At 39.7% G+C, this 17,349-nt stretch overlaps 1 protein-coding gene across 1 annotated transcript; it reads left to right on the forward strand.

The window, feature by feature from the left end:
• The first annotated feature begins 1,736 nt into the window (after nucleotides 1–1,736).
• vstm4a (V-set and transmembrane domain containing 4a) lies at nucleotides 1,737–16,173 on the forward strand. Its single transcript, XM_088421691.1, has 8 exons — nucleotides 1,737–1,971; nucleotides 4,880–5,332; nucleotides 11,377–11,430; nucleotides 11,521–11,628; nucleotides 11,746–11,779; nucleotides 11,859–12,010; nucleotides 12,466–12,530; nucleotides 14,405–16,173. The coding sequence occupies exons 1-8, from the start codon at nucleotides 1,923–1,925 to the stop codon at nucleotides 14,555–14,557; spliced, it is 1,068 nt and encodes a 355-aa protein (XP_088277817.1). The 5' UTR covers nucleotides 1,737–1,922; the 3' UTR covers nucleotides 14,558–16,173.
• The last annotated feature ends 1,176 nt before the right edge of the window (nucleotides 16,174–17,349 follow it).

Genomic DNA, 17,349 nt, shown 5'->3' on the forward strand with positions numbered 1-17,349 from the left:
TGCATGGAACAGAACCAAATGTGTGAATCCTTGCCCACGATGCCAGTGGGATCTAATGACAGAAATGACAGAATAAAAATGCATTTTCTTTGATTTCCCTAGACTGGCAAAACAGATACAAATGAACACTGCTAGTTACTCCAAGTGGGCCTCACATTCATTGTTTTGAAATGTGTTGCACGGCATGTCTTCAAAAATAGCATTCAAAATTTTAAAGTAGTTGCAATTCTCTGAGAAATTGTGAGAGTAAGCTATTTCTGCTAAAACAAACTCCATATAATCGATAACCCTATATTGGACACATTTTAAACATCCTTACTTGTTAAACAAGTGTAAAAAGAAGATAATCCCTGGTTATGGTAACATGCCAAACTAAAAATGAAAATGCAGGGATTGACGCGAATTGGATGCCATACATAAATTTGCTTTGTCCAGACAAAAGGGACACCAAGAAAACTGAATCGATAAATACATTGGTTTAATTTACCATATTTTCCGCACTCTAAGGCGCACCAAAAATTTTTCTCAGAAGCTGACAGCGCATCTTATAATCCAGTGCATAAACCACGAGTTTTCATTTTTGTGGGACAAATTTTTTTTACAAAAAACGTAACTGTCATGTAAATTCTTCCATTTTTACCTGTGCACTTCAGTTATTAATGTATTGTTTAACAATTAAGATATGTATACCACCCTGTTTGAAATTTTGAAATGCTATATATGCTCCAATTTTGATGCGATATACATGGGGACAAGGCAAAAAAGTTTTTGTAAAAGAAAGTGCAGTTTTATAAAATAAATCCAGAAACTGTTTTTAAAGTAACAAAACAAGATATGATAAGGTTTCTGGTTGCAATTTGATTAAAAAAAATTAAGTTTAACATTTAAATGAATCATAATTATATTCTTTGAAACTCTTGATTCATCTTGGCATCTAAACAGTCTTTTTATGTAATCAAGAGATATTTTTCTCCATTCTTCAGATGGTACTTTCCAATAATCATCTTCATTGATTGAAAAATTTGACTGACTTATATTGATTTGTTGCCATTCCCTTAAGGGTAGGGTAGCTCCATCTAGTGGATGCATAACGTGACACCAGCAACTACTATAGCTTCTGTTCTTTGTGCCTTATAATGTGGTGCATCCTATATATGAAAACAGTTTTAAAAAAGGGCCATCGTTTCAAAATGAAAACATTGCATCACCCACTCCTCTCCAACACAGTGCCGCCCACAACATGTTGTTGTGAAATTCTATTTGACTTTGGTTGCAGTTGAAGCACCAGCAGAAGCGCCATCTTCAGCAATTCAGGTCGCCCAATAAGACAGCAGGCCTCATTCCACAGGGAGTGTCTGTCAACCATAGCAAAAGACAAGCCTGTGCCACTCTTTCCAACAGTCAGAGGCAAGGGAAGTCCCACCATGCACAAAAGCATCTTTATCACACACATGCAACAAAAACACAAGGGTCAACATATTTGACTGGCAGCATAACTAGACAAGTAATTGCGGATGATGGAAACGCACAATCAGCACTCTATGGTATACGCTGCTAAAAATTGATACACGTTGCGATAGACACGCGGCCTTGCACCAAACCACCGGTGGACCAGAACAACTGGGCTTATGGGGGTTTAAGGCCTTGGCCTGGGACGCTTCACAGGAACTCAGGAAATGACATTTCCTACGTTTAGCTGGACACAGACAGCAAGAGAGAGAATGTGAGAGAGCGACTACTGGGAGAACAAGTGGGAGTTCCTAAGTGGGAACAGAGCAACTAGTGTTTCATATTACGGCGAAAAGAAGAGAAAGAGGGGAAGAGTTAATGTGGCCAAAGGCTGTGGTGGGTCGCGCAGTCGTGCTCCGCTTGTTTAAGCGCGCTGCAGTGTTGAGGGTTTATGGATTCACTGAACGAGGACAATGTACATGTCTGTAGTGTTGCTGGTCCTGACTGAAGCTCTGCTCACAGGTAGGGTTATCTTGTTTACTGCAATAATATGGCATGGCAAGTTAAAACGAGCATTTATGCGCGCATCCAGTAGAGAAAATTCATCCAAAGACTCATGTGACATGAAACCTAAAATTATAGGTTTTACTTTAAGATATACAAAGAAAAAAAAAAAACACAGCAATATGCTCAAGCTGAATGTGATCATTGTGACGTTTCTGAAAAGTGACTTGATAGAAAACCCCCATAAAATAGTTTAGATAGAACTGGGTAACCAGTAGTATTAAGTTTATACGGATATACTTTGCAGCCACTTTTGTCACATTCAATTTGGCTGCATACAAAGGCACTGAGGGAGATCCCCAAACTAACAAAATCCACACTGGCTGACATCTGGTCCATGTTATCTTGTTGTCCTCTTCTCTTTTTAAGCCGGTTTTAGGCTTCCTATACTGTTTTCCCACCAGCATTTTTTTTTGGGGGGGGGGGGGGGGGGGGGGGTGCACATCTTGTGTCCAGACTCCTTGTCTCTGGCAGAAGTGAGCTGCCCCAGCTGGCTGCATGAAAAACATCTCAACCTGCAAGGAAACAAAACAGCAGCACACCGGCCAAGCGTTTAGGGTTTCCCCGACTAATCATAAAAAACGAAAACATGATTGCTTGAAATGGAGCGGTGTTAATCCATGCAGCCGCTGTGTGCATGCATGTAAACAAAATGTCTCCATTACGTTGAGCTGGAAGAAAATGAAACACGCTGTATAAGTGAAGGGAGAAGAAACACAAGTGACCGCACAAATGAAAATTAAAGCACACATTAAGAAACAACATCATAGAGCGCCCTATTTTTGTTTAATAGTTCAACTACGTTATGGCAGTTGGCAGTTTTTGCAATCCGCTGTGCTCTGACAAAAAAACAAGGCAGTAAATAATGAATTATGTTTATAGTGCACGTAAGGCATCATAAACTATGAGCTTAACTAATGAACACAAATCATAGCATGCCGCGCATGTACTATAATTTGCATTCCATGGACGCCTTTACTGACAGTTTAGGTTTGGAGTCACAGTTGAGTTGGAGGTTTGTACAACTGAACCGGTTGCCAGACAACTGCAGAACAAACAAGCCATCATATTAAAATGTTTACCCATGGACAATATGAGTCTTTGGTGGACCAACCATGCCTGTTTATAGAATGTGGGACTAAGTCCCTTCCTATTAGTCTGTATATTGTCAAACAAGCTGAATGCAAACATACAATGGGCAATAGCATTGACAAGCTAATGATTAGCATTAGCCCCTTTCACACCAAACAGTTCAGGAATTCTGAGTTCCTGGTCGCAGAGGTCCCGGGTCGGATATTCCTGGTCTGTAGCACATAAGTTTGTGTTCATACCGAGGGACTGCAGAGGGGGTATCTTATTCAAATTGGACTGAGGACGTGAGGCAGGGGGGAGAAACTGAACTCCCCATCCTGTCTAACAAGTGGCGCTAACTAAAATAGTGAATGACAAACAAGCAGGATGATGAACAAAAGAAGCTGCCACACACTGCACGAAAATGGGGCCTAATTTGCTTTCTATATTTATAAGCATCTCTGCTGGCTTGATCCTAATAAACTGATATTATTATTCGAGCTGTGCAAGCTATCAACAAAGCTACAAGTAGCTGGTGGAGTGAGCATTTTCGTACTTCCGGAGAGCGCTTTTGTGATGGGAAGCCTGCAAAAACTATCCGGTGAAAAGGATCATCTGCACTGACAATAATGGGTGAGTGTTGGCCCGCTGCAGCTTGTGCTCGGTCCGTGTTCTCTTCATGGCCTTGCATCGTGGAGAACACGAAAGCGCTTTGCTAAGGTGCTTGGGTGCTGGCAAGCGCTTCCCTTGAGCTACCGGGGTACGTAGCCGAAAACCCTAGTCGACACTAGACGCTTAGGGAACCCTCAAGACCCGAAACATTTTTATGGTGAGATCGGAAAAGGGAACCAGGGCACAGCTGAAGAGTTGCTGTGACATGAAAGGGGTTATTGACTGTTGTAATATGAGGAGACTTCAAGCAATGGATATTTGAACAAAAATGGTGGAATAACAAATCTAGATGTAACAATAGTGACACGCATATATTGTTTATCCTCAATGAAAAGTGACTAATACTACTGTATAACATCTGATCAAAATTCTTAAATAGAACAAAACACTTCTTCATATTTTTCTTCTGTCTGTGTCTGTGATGCTTTAAACATACTACATCCTGGGGCATACAAGAAGGAGCAGCAAAATGACTTAGATTGCACGGTGAAACCCTCCTTCAAAAGAGTTTGACATTTTACATTCTATTCAGTCATGTCATATATATATATATTTATATATATTTATATGGTACAATGCAAAGACAGAGACTCGGGAACCAGACTCACGTGATACAGTTGCTATTTTTTGAGACACGCTACTTGATTTGGATTCAAAACATGCCTTGTACTCTTTGAGACTCATCAACATCACAAGTCTGTTTGGTGAGGCTTGCTGTCATTTTCCCTTCCATCAGTGCTGGTGACAGGAAGCAAAGCACTCTTTCAAGTATCGGTAACATTTTGTGACATTACTCAATTTGACAAAAAAAGTAAAGCATGTATCAACAGAAGAAGTGAGGAATAGTGGACAGAGATAACTTTGTACTGGGTAGACAACTAACTCGAAGACTGCACTTGGGTCAGTAAAGTCAGTAATTAATAACTATATAAACGACGAAGTCTGATTTATGTTTCAGTTGTGACATGGGCAACAAAAAGATATTATACTGATAAAATCCTAACATTCTAAAGAAAATTCAATAAATTACGCAAGGAAAATTTTAGGTACTGTACTCTTAGTGGACTCATTGTTATTTTCTTTACCTCTCTCTTACGCTACTCTTTGTATGTTTTGTCTACAGAAGTATGTCATGGCCTGAATGTGACGGTGTTGCCAGGCCCCGTTGTCACGGCAACCGAGCGAAACAACCTGACACTGTCCTGCCTGATATCTCAGAGAAAGAGGAACGGCAGCACTCTCATCCTCCGCTGGTACTTCTCCCCTCTGGCTGCTCCCACCCACGTGCCTCCTGTACCTCCGCCATCTCCTTCGCCTGCTGCCCCTGAGTTCTCTCAGGTCCTCATAGTCAAATTGGGCATCAAGAAAATCAAGCTGTACGGGAACTACACCCGCCGCTTCCCCCAGCCCAAGTTTCGTCTTTATGAGCAAATGGAGGGAGAGGTGTATCGCCTGAGGATTCTCAATGTGAGCGGGACGGACCAGGGCTTCTACACGTGTCGAGTGCATGAGATAAGAAAGTACAGAAACATATGGAGAGCATCGTCCAATGGGAGCAGCACTACACAGCTGACAGGTAACTGAAGCTATTTGTGAGCTGTGTCCTCCAAAGGCCGAATGTAAAGGCCACGTAATGCAAATTGGTCAAATTCATGCGGCCGTCCAATCAAACTTTAAAATGTTGCTTTCATTTCCACAGAGCGGGGGTTCTCAAACTTTTTGGAGTCAGGGACCCCTTTTAGAAAACCAATTTTCCAAGGACCCCATTTGCAAATGTTTGCGGAAACAAGACAAAAACAAACAAATCACTTAAGCCAAACTTAAGTGCCCTTTTTATTCAGCAACATATTCAATTTGACAACAGGCATACTACTTTTCAGCTATTCTCGTTTAGAAAATTAAAATTAAATTAAAATTAAAAAAAAAAAAACGGGTCAATTTTCCCCCAAAAGGTTGCTATTATTATTTAATCGAAAACAGGATTATAAAATAAAATGCCACTTTTGCTTTGCTTTCATCGCCTCGTTAGCAAGCAATTGTAGACACGGCACACATTTTGAAAAATTTTAACGATTATACATTTAAACTTGAAAATTATTATTTGAATTACAATTGCAATTTCACATAAAATAAAATTATATGAACACACACAAACACACATATATATATATATATATATATATATATATATATATATATATATATATATATATATATATATATATATATATATATATATATATATATATATATATATATATATATATATATAATATTAATAACCCAATGTTCTGTCCCTCCTAGATGTTACAATGGCTTCTATCTAAGCAGACAGTGACTGTAACCTCTTCTATTTAGTTGTGTCAGTAATACAGCTCTCACTCATTTATATTGGAAAACTATAAAGAAAATCCAACAAACATAACTCAGGTAAGTCCTATATGCAAAAAATATATAGCTTAATGAAAATGTACATACATTGTGTAAATCAAATCATTGATACAACTGAATGACAAATCATATTCCTTTCGATACAAAATGTTAGTTAGATGCAAACAAGGGTGATTATCAATGCAACACATTTGCATATGCTCACATTGACCAAAAGAAAATACCCAGCACAAACGAAAATGCCAACGAGTTAAACACATACAAGGCAACACTATGTTACATGCTGAAGTTAAAAACTAACGTTAGCTATCATGTTATGTACAGTCACAAGTTGAACTAGCAAATGACTAATTTTAGACATATTTGCAAAATTACAGCATTCCAATCAAGAAAACACAACTCACAGACAATTGTGGGCCTGATCTCACACGAAGAAGAAACAACGCGCGCACACCAGAAGAAACTGCTCCTAACTGTAACAAAATGCACTATCAACATCGGCCAGAGGTGGCGCCAAAAACAAAGACTAAGTCAAACAAGGCACAAATCTGTGATTGTTAAAAGAAAAACTAAATCAGTTCCAAAACACCCAAATTATTTCACGGACCGCCTGCAGTCAGGCCACAAACCCTCGGGGGTCTGCGGACCTCCACTTTGAGAACCACTGCCATAGAAGACGGGCCCTGAGGAAAAGCGACATTGGTGCATACTTTTGTAGCATACATCGGCCTGCAAAGGGTCAACAGGCACACCTTCTGATATTGGCATCAAAACTGTAATACCAATCATAAATGTTAAACTTTTTTTACTGTAATGTTCACAAATCAATAAGGGCGGCATCAGCTTTCAGTTTGCTGAGCTGTGGACTCCATGATTTGTCATGCGAAACGTTATTGAGGAACTAAACTGAGACTTGAGCTGCTGCTGGGCACAAACAGACGAGCAACTGCTCGACAGAAATGGAAAATCTAGTTCCAGAAAGTAAAAACCGAGCTCGTTTAACTACAATTTGAGCTGAAGCACCTGGGGCTAAAGCCAAACAGTGGCAGGGTTTTTACTTTCGGAGACTGATTTTTACCATTTGTGCAGGTTGAGTTTGTCATTCACCGTAATAAAAATAACAAAAAGAAGAGCAAGCCAACCCAGCATATGTTACATTCAGGAATGTACTCAACAACTCCACAAATCTGGTGAATTTTAAGAGGCAGAAGTCCTATTAATTTCCAAATGCAGCCAATGTTATAAACTGAATCAGCAGTACTTGCTCCAACTTTTTTTTTTTTTTAACCTGTATTGCCTGACACACTGAATGCATCGTTTCCCGCTGAAGCACCAAAAGCGCGCTCTTGCACTACTTTTTTGGGACTGAAAAAGCGAGCAGAACATTTGAACAATGCTGCTAGAAATTTGAATTTCCAACCAGTCAGAGTGGAGCAGTGCTTGCACAAAGCATAATTCTGAAGTTACTTGATAAACTAAGAGTTAGCCTAGCTTCTTTTACTTATCTTTCATTTTTATTATATTTTCTGGTAGTCTGGATGCCCTGTAGCGCAATGCTACCTCCCACAGCTCAGTCTTGTTAGCAGTGTCATGTGTGTTCTGAGCTGTGTTGGTCATCTTGAGTATAGGACACATTAAAGACGTCAGAACACATTTTTTTACTCACTTATTTCTTTGTCACTTGGAGCCCCTCACATTTTAAAAGTCAGCATGCATGTAGTAGGCTCAACATTCTGTGAGTGGCTCTTGCACAATGGAATTCTTGGCACTACAACATTGTATTGATTTAGAAATGTGCATGTTTTTGCTGTTTTCTGAAATCCAAAATAACCTTCAGTGGCAGGATTTATAAGATTAGGTGTGTCTTCTTTTAACAGCATCTTGCCAAAGCCCATGATTTGACTCCAGTCTATCCAATGACAAATATATAAATGTGAATAGACCAATCAGGAGCTTGGCGTTACGAAGAAAGAAAAGTTGTATGCATGAGGTAAATAAATTGAACACATCACTGTATGTGTCCTAGTAACAGTTAGCATGGTGCTGGTTACAGTTAAAGAAAAACCAGTAAGCAGTTCTTCAAACAAAAAATAAGAAGAGCAAGCTGCCTTGATATATATATCGTATGAGTTTTTTTGTATCCGATTTGCCATTTAATATTATGTCACCAACAACAGATGTTCCAAATGTATTATAATACATCTACTCCATACATTCAGTGTGACTCAGAGGACTGAAATAAGACAAAGATTCCCCCAGTTACGGTTGTCAACGACTCTACTGAATGCCAAGATGGTTGTTGATGTGATGCGCTAAAAAATCATAAAGGGGCCAAACGTTCATCACATCGCAATAAACATTCTACCTACTTCACCATCTTCCAGTTTCTAATACATCCTTTTCCAAGACACATACTGTAAACAAATCAAACAATCTGGTGGTCAGATTCAACTAAAAACATTGTCAGCTATCAACATCTTTTCAAGCATCAGCTGATTTTGGCAAGCAAGTAAAGTCAAACACTGAATCTTCGCACACACTGCCAAAAGTGACTGGAAAGGAAAAGAGGGGGAATTCTGACGTTACTGCATGGAAAACCTATTGACTGGAATACCAGGATATCCCTACGTAGTGCACACATGAAATCCATGTTAGAGAAAAAAGCAAACTTTGGAAAAGCAAATACAGCGCTATAGTGTAGCTTGAACCTTCTGTGTGTGTGCGTGTGTGTCTGTCTGTCCATCTGTGTGCGGGTGTGTGTGTCACCCCATTTCTGTGGTATTTCCATATAAAAACAATGAGCTCACATAGCCAAACCACATGCAACAATATCACTCTGTGAATGAGTGAGCAGAGGTAGCTTGTTGCTGAGCTGGACGTGTTCACCAACTCTGAATTACATGACTTCAGCGTTTTTCAAAGCTCCCTTAAGAGAATGCTCAGTTTTGCACCCAAATCCACAACCACAACAAAGCTCAACTCGATTGCACACTAAATAAACGCGGTTTGACGCAGCCGCAGCGATGGCCGTCTATATGACGCGAGAGCTCAGCAGTCTGTAGCAGTTCTTGCATACTTGTAGGCATTTTTAAGAACATTTGCATGATGGCGGCATCTGCCAACGCCCTGTCCTACTTTCAGGCCAGTGCCCCAACTGACAAAGCCACACAGCCACAGGCATCTCTGACACGCTCATGCCACAAGAAGAAAACAAGGACTGACATTAAAAGGGGCAAGCAAATCAAAATCTAAATCTGGCATTCAAGTTGGGGATCTTCGCTGCCTTCTGTAAAACGGCTGAAATTAGAACACTGAACGTTGGTTGTGAGTCCAACATATTTTAAGATCTGGAAAGTGGAATTATTCTTTAGGATGCTGCTGTCTTGACTTTAGTGTGGCTCTTTTTGTGTTCAAACAGTGTAGAACAATTCTACAGATTTCGAGAAATACAGAAAATACCTTTTATGTGCTCACTATATTGTGGGTTTTCATCGCCTGTGTTTTTTCAAAGATTCAACAGTTAAATATTGGCACAACCATTTCTTATGAAATATCAATTATTTTGCTGGCTCTATTTCTGAGCCAGAAGTAAGACGCCTGACTCGCTAAAACCCTGCGTCTCTCCATGTGGACCTTTCATATTGGTTTAGTGCAGTCCTTCTGCATAGTGTCAAATGTGGGGGGGGGCGATGTGATGCCAGGGTGGGCACGTACAATTAATGTACAATTAATACTTTTAAAAACACAGTTTCCACTCTCCGTTGACTGATAATGACATCACATGTGCTCAGGAACAGTCTTTTCTTTTACCATGTAAAGTGTAATTGCACATCCATGGCACTAGGTGGTGCAAGTGATGCTCTCTCATTGTCAAAGTCTGTGCAGGAGTTATTAACTTTTTAAATTGCTGTCAACTTCTTTTTTCACATTACTGATTAATGTGATCTTTACCTTTTTCTTCAAATTAAAGTGTTTTACATATTGCTCCCTCTGTGTTAATGTTCCATATCATATATTTACATTTATGATTATTGATTGGTTGATTGATTGATTTTTTTTTTTATTTTATTTAAATGAAATCAAAGAGTTAAGTTTGTCAAAAAGGTTTCCATATGTTTAGTTTGCATGGGTGTTATTTTGGCAACACCCATCAGTATTTTCTATTATCAGGGGGGGGTGCAACAGCGACCATTGAAATGAATAGGAATGGTCAGAGATGGGTGAATGGAAGAAAAAAAAATAAAACACTTGAGGGGTGTTTTTGATGAGGAAATATTGTTTTAAAATGGCTTAAAAGCACCAAGAAGTTGAATTTGTAGTCCTTCAAAACTATGCACATGATTTCATTTCATATGGAGAACCTTTCACTGATTTGCAGTCTAAAAACAGTTGAGATAAAAATAACCCATTTTGGGGCCAAAAAAAAGACAGAACAAATAAAGGACTCAGTGTTGAGTCAATTTCACCCAACTTTCTGTTTCTTTTGTACAAGATTACCTTTTTATTTCAATAATTATTTCAATAATTATAATAATAATTATGGATGGATGGATGGATCCAACTGGTTTTATTGTGTGCAGCTGTCATGTTGGACTAATGCCACTGCATACTCACGTAGCAAATTGTTTGATAATTTTTAATATTTGTCTTGAAAAGGGGACATGATAGTGTATTCATCCCTGTTGACAGAATTGCTTAGAATTTATGCAAATTTTACGTTTTTCTACTGCTCTTCAATAAAAATGACTCAATGTATATTTTTTGCTCCTATGACATTTATTAGCGCCATAGTCACACATGACAAGTCAATCACAGTTGATATATTTTATGAGTTTATGCGGCGTATGCATTTAAAAGACATATTAAAAAGTCATTAAGAGGTGCTTAGGTTAAGTCATTTATGTACATAGCCTGTATTCATTTTCTTCAACCTTTTGCTAAATACCCCTGGCCTGTTCACGCCACATCATTCATTGACACATACACACTGCAACGTCCTCATTCATTTATGGTGTGTGTGTGTGTGTGTGTGTGTGTATGCAGTGTGTGTGTGTGTGCGTGCACCACTCACCCTCCATTTCAGCATTTTGTGATATTTCTGGAAACCACAGAGGCTGTCTGGCCTCTAGTGGGTCAGTTTCTTCACAAAACAGCAATTTACAAAGATGCTTAGTCTGGACTGTTTCTCCTCCTGAAATGTGTTTTTTTTTTCTCTTCTCCTTTCTCCAGTGCATTTTACACTGGAGGCTCGTAGTGGTGAAGGAATTTGGCGTCTGTTATCAGGTATTCCCTCAGCCCTTAGCACTAATGTTGTTTCCCCAGCATTAATGGCTAGTTTTTAATGTTATTGTTCCAATGCGTTTGTCTTACTAGACGTGAATGTGTGTGCCATCCTGATCTGCTCGCTGGGCTTGCTCTCCATCTTCCTCTTCGCTCTCGCGCTCACCTTCCAGTACTTCTACAGGAGACATAGACTCAAAGGTCACTTAATTTACCATCTGAAATTCTAATGAAAAAAAAATGGATTAAGGAGGTCAAACACGATCCATTGCCGTTCATTGAACACCGTCAGACGTTTGTATTTTTGCTTCTCCACAGCAAGTTACCTTTTGGTCAAGTGTCCAGAGAGCAGGTAAAACCAATGTGTCTTCATTAATAAGACATAAGACTAAACATGTTGTCGTGAATTTCACCATCTCTGCTCCATGCAGCTCTGGAGAGACGGTAACCAGCACCAGCAGTTGTTCGAGTTCCTCTCCAAGAGCACAGAATAAATACACGGGGCAGAAAAGTGACGTAAAAGTGGCATTAAAACCCCCTAAAGTGCCTGATGGGCCGCCACCACCACACACACCACCTACAGGTAAAAACATCAGGTCAGGTATTGTCGAACACACAATGTACCAAAACATTGCAAAACTATAGGTCAACTCACAAAAAAAAAAAAAAAGGTTTGACCGTCGATGGTTGTCTTCATCACCTTTTTCTAATGAGCCGGAGGCATTAAAGAAAAACAAAGGCCGGACTCGAGGATCCAGCCCCCCGTGATGCTCAGAAACATAATGAGTGGGTTAAAATAACAGCACGTGAAGGTATCATTACAGAAGGCAGTATGATTCAATTTGCAGCGCCATGAAAACAACATGCAGACAGTGGGAGGCTAGTCAAAAACAGAAAGCATCTTTACTTTTTGTGGGGGGAAAGTACCACGGCGAGAATGTATTTTACAAACATCAGTAATGAAAAAAGCTGCTAAAAGCTTAAATGAAAACAAAATACTGTTCACAATTACTTACGCTTCATGTTTGATATTTTTAGTGCCTGTGGCTTCAAAAAGACCCCAGAAGCCCAAAAGGTCAAAGGTTCCCAGGAAGTCTGCCACTGTAAGTCTTCTGTCATCTTCAGCATCTCTTTCCTCGATGTCAGTAATGGCGTAAAATTAATTTAATCATTTCAAAAAGGCACTTATAAAATTGCTGTAGCCAAAATACACGCAAGAGGGAATTTATCCCATGACCATGTGATTGTCTATGGGAGTTTATTGCTCTTTCTTCATTTGGTTATGAGCGTGATAATTATATTTATCGCTATTGCTTCTCAAACACAATTATTTATTTAGGGCGCTTCACTGGTTTTATTTCTACAATTTAACTATCAAATGAATTCACAAAGAAGAAAAAAAAAAACAATGTTTGGGCTTTTTTTTTCTTCTTTATGTGATGAAAGTCATTACTGCTTTGTCCACTCATATCATGTTTCTTAGTCCGATAATCACTGTAATATACAGTACTTCCTTCACACCAGGGTAGGTAGGCCACAAAAAGTTATTTTGCTATGTTTATTCAATGAATAGCTGAATATAGGTTGCATAGAACAACAATGAATGGATGAAAACCGTGCGTGAATAGTAAACTGCAACTCGACTGAGTTTTTGTATTTATCGATGGGATCCCAATTAACGCAGCATAGGCTGGCACCAATTAACGCAGCATAGGCTGGTACCATTCGTCCATATCATTATTTACAATCCACCCATTTGCCAAATATATAAGATTAAAACATCTAGAAAAAAAATTAGTCAATATGACCAGAAGGTGAATAGCAAAAGGGTGTTAAATGTAAGTGTAATTGCACATCCATGACACTAGGTGGTGCACTTTACCGCGGTAAATTATTCTTCTATAATACATGTCATAACTAATTTCTCATCCATGTACAATCAATGTTTTTAAAAACACAGGTTCCACTTTCTGTTGACTGAAAATGACATCACATGTGCTCAGGGCTCGATTAACGTCCAATCACGGCTAACCTGTTTTCTGGGTTTGGTCATGTGATGTTCGCAAGCTGAGTCCTGACTGGTTGTTACCTGATCCATGAGCAAAGTAATTTTCAGTCGACAGTAAGTGGAAAATGTGTTTGCAAAGTTGAAAGAAAAATGATTATCAAACTAATTATAGAAAAAAAAAACGAAAGATTTTTACTGCTCAAGATGGCACAATTACTATTCCGTTTAAGAGCACACAGTGAGCTTTAGCAAACTAGCTGTGTTCTTTTTAACGTTCTCAATTGGACATGTTTTTGTGACAGTCTACACTTTAGTGACATGTTAAGCTTGACAACGACACAAAAATGACAAAGCATATGACCAAATATTTATTCTGCCCTCAAGAATTATTTTAGTCTCAATTGAACGAAGACAAAACGCCAATCACCAATGTCGTTAAAAACTCTTTGCGTGTTTTTATTGTGGATATTTAAGGAGCATATGTAAAATATTCCACATGATCATGAAAATAGAATATAGATGATTAAGGCATCTTGTTTTTAATCAATGGTAAATGCCAACATCATATTCATATAATGAAAACAATAATTAAAAGCAAAGTATACAATTAAGAAAACACATTTGAATGGAAGTATTATTGTACTGCTACAGTAGGAGTGCAATTACTTGGCCACTCACAAATTCTGCATAATAAGACCTCAAAGATTTAATATTGCCTTTCTGTTTCATTTGGACAATGACGGGGAGATTCCGGTGAGGGACACCAAAAAATTGAATTACATTTAAAAAATATTAAACTGGTTTAACCTAATGCATTGTTTTCTGTTGCTAATGCATATGGTCAGCACGCAGGATTAAATAAGAGCGCGGTCCGTATTTGCCCATCCCTGATCGTCACTCACAAGATAAACATTCACATGGATGCAGTCTTTTCTTATCTCTGTTTAAACTTCCCCGTCCCATTGGCAGCCTCGAGCACGTCAGGACGACAGCCTGACGTACGCCGAACTGGAGTTGGTTCGACCAACCGTCGAACCCCCGGCCTCGACGAGTCCCGATCCCGACCCCTCCAGCCCAGACACGGTGTATGCTCAGATCCTCTTCCAGGAGAAGCAGCTGTAAAGACAGCGGCGCGATCCGGACCCACGGATGTCCCGCTACCTCCCGGAGAGGAAGACATTATTGGGTTCCGGATCCGAGGAAGTGTATTAATGAACACGCAAACTGTCAATTAGCATTCGTTTTTGCTGTATTGTTCTCTTTGCGTGTCTCCGAGCACCTGGTTCCAGTTCAGCACAGACATTTTGGAAGGGTCTTATTTTATTGTTTGCTTCGTCGGCATCTCTGGTCTGTGAGCCACATGTTCATAAGAATGCTTTGTTATTGCTGAGTGGATGCTCAGGAGAGAAATCATTGTCAATACTCCTTTTCCTCTGCAGCATTGCAACGCTCAGCTTTTTACATTCATCTATAGTTTAGAGTGGAAAAAGCCTTAAGCCCCTATCCCACTGAGGGAAAAATGTTACGAGTGCTGGCACAGGTAGCAGATGTGCGAGCACAGCAGTGGTAAAGCGGGGTTCGCTTAAGGTTGCAAATGTTCGCCAAACATTTGCCCACGGTTTTAATGTCTGTTAAGAATGTCCTTGCGACAACAGAAGTACAGTGGGGTGGTGGCTTGAATAAATAATACATGCCATGTAAAATATATATATCAACGTATAATATTTGTTTCGTATAAAAACGGTTCATGAAAATGATTTTGTGACTTTCTTTAGTGCCTTTCAGACCGCAGGAACCATAGCAGGTCCTTCCTTTATGTAGTCTGGTACTTCGAGTACTCCCTTCATTTCAGACACAAAAACGTTCGGGGCCTGGAACGGTGCCACCAGGACCTACCTGAATACCTACTTCCCACTAGGGTCTTTGTCTACCTACCCGGAACCACTGAGGGAATAGGAATGAAGTTATCTGGGGCTTTATATGCCCCTAGGCAGGGTCATCCATGGCGAACAGGTACCCACCCGTTTTGGAGTCCTTGGAGGGTGCGCGCCCGTTCTTCTGAGAGACTTCAGTGCTCACGTGGGCAAAAGACGGTGAGACCTAGAGGGACGAGGAATCACCCCACCAGAACCTGAAGTTCAATTCCAACTCCTCCTGCCTTCTTGTGTAGAGTTTGCATGTTTTCCCCAAGCCCACGTGGGTTCTCTCCTGGCACTCTGGCTTCCTCTCACATTTCAAAGACATGTATGATAGGTATAGTGGACACTTCAAATGGCTGTTGTGTGGTTGTGAGTGTGAATGGTTGTTTGTGTGGCCTGCAATTGGCTGGCAACCAGTTCAGGGTGTCTCCCGCCTACTGCCCGGAGACAGCTGGGATAGGCACCAGCAAGTCAGCAACAGAAAAAGCGTCTACAGAAAATGGATGGATGCATGACAGTTAATGATAGCATAGCAGACATTAAAGAGAAAGATCCAGGAGAAGTTTTGGCATAACATTTCTGTGTGCTTGTCTCTGTGTGTTTGAATAACTAGTTACGCTTTTTTGTTTGTCTGTTTTTTTTAACATACAGGCATTTATTTCATGCTTCCGAATGAGGACTTAAAACAAAGCTGTAGAAATCAAACCAATCACATTTCAAACAAGTTAAATAAACAATTATTGATAGTAGACTGTGAAGTTGTTTGGTTACCCTTTACCATGTTAATATACGCATATTCAAAATATCCCAGTACAAGAAATCCACCGTCAGAGAGAATGTGTATAGAGAAAGAACCCTGAGATAATCATTGTTATGATTTGGGGCCAAGCACATAAACTAAATTGAATTGAACTGCGGAGCACAGGGAGTCGATCCTAGTGAAATTGCCTCAGCAATTAGCAGCAAATAATACATTTTTTGGGGGGGCGGGTGGTGCATGCACTACGCTCAATCAGGCAAGAAAGGTGAAGGTCGTGAGGCATTCGCTGAAGGTTGAAAAACAGAAGAGTAGGAAAAGTATAATGCACACACTCCGTGTGTGGGAGAGACGATGATGATGATCCTCATCATCCCCCACTGTTCGCTCTCTTCGACCAGGATGAACTCGCTAATGACGACATTTATTCAAATTAGACTAATTGTAATCATGGTTAATAATTAGCTTTACAGTGCAGTATAATTGGGTTAGGCTACAAGATGGTTCTGCCTTGGCGCTATAATTTATTTGATTTAATTACTGTGAAGAAGCCAACGCTTGGACATCTCTATCATAAAACCAGCCATGTAGAGAGAATGGCGCCGGCCGTCGTCTTTAGAGAAGGTCATTGGCGGCTCCCTGGGAAAATTACGACAACAATTTTCCACTCTATTAAGCTACTTCACTTAGCACAATTAGCTGCACACACAAAGGTTAAAGGCAGAGACCTCCTTCATGACGGAGATTGCATGTGCTAGAAAAAGTGACACAAAGTTAGCCTGAGGTCCTTTTTTTAACTGGTTTTGGGGAGGGAATCACCTGCATAAACAAAAAACTCTCAGGCATTTTTCTGTCCTTGGTCAAGGAAGGGAAATAACACTTTGTGAGGTAACTAATTAGCATTGTAACATGGTTAAGAGAGACAAATTGTCAAATTACCATGATATATAATCCCTAGGTATGGAGTACTGATGCCAAGTATCATATTGGGGCGATACCTGGCCTATCAAGGTATCGGTACCTGTGTTGGCAGGTGATCCATGCCGCCTCAGGAACTAGAAAATCCAAATTACAATGGAAAATTGCCATTAATTTCATGAAAATTCTTACGAAAGGAAAAATAAACATTTGATACATTTAAAATGATCTGTCATTGTTTTATTGGGGGGGTAGTGTATCAAAGGTTTTAGTGGTACTTTGTAAAAATGAATTCCTTCAGGGTTTATTTATTTATTTAG

This window comes from Hippichthys cyanospilos, chromosome 8, assembly GCF_059441005.1.
Source record: "Hippichthys cyanospilos isolate Australia breed blue-spotted pipefish chromosome 8, RoL_Hcya_1.0, whole genome shotgun sequence".
Classification (NCBI taxonomy): Eukaryota; Metazoa; Chordata; class Actinopteri; order Syngnathiformes; family Syngnathidae; genus Hippichthys; species Hippichthys cyanospilos.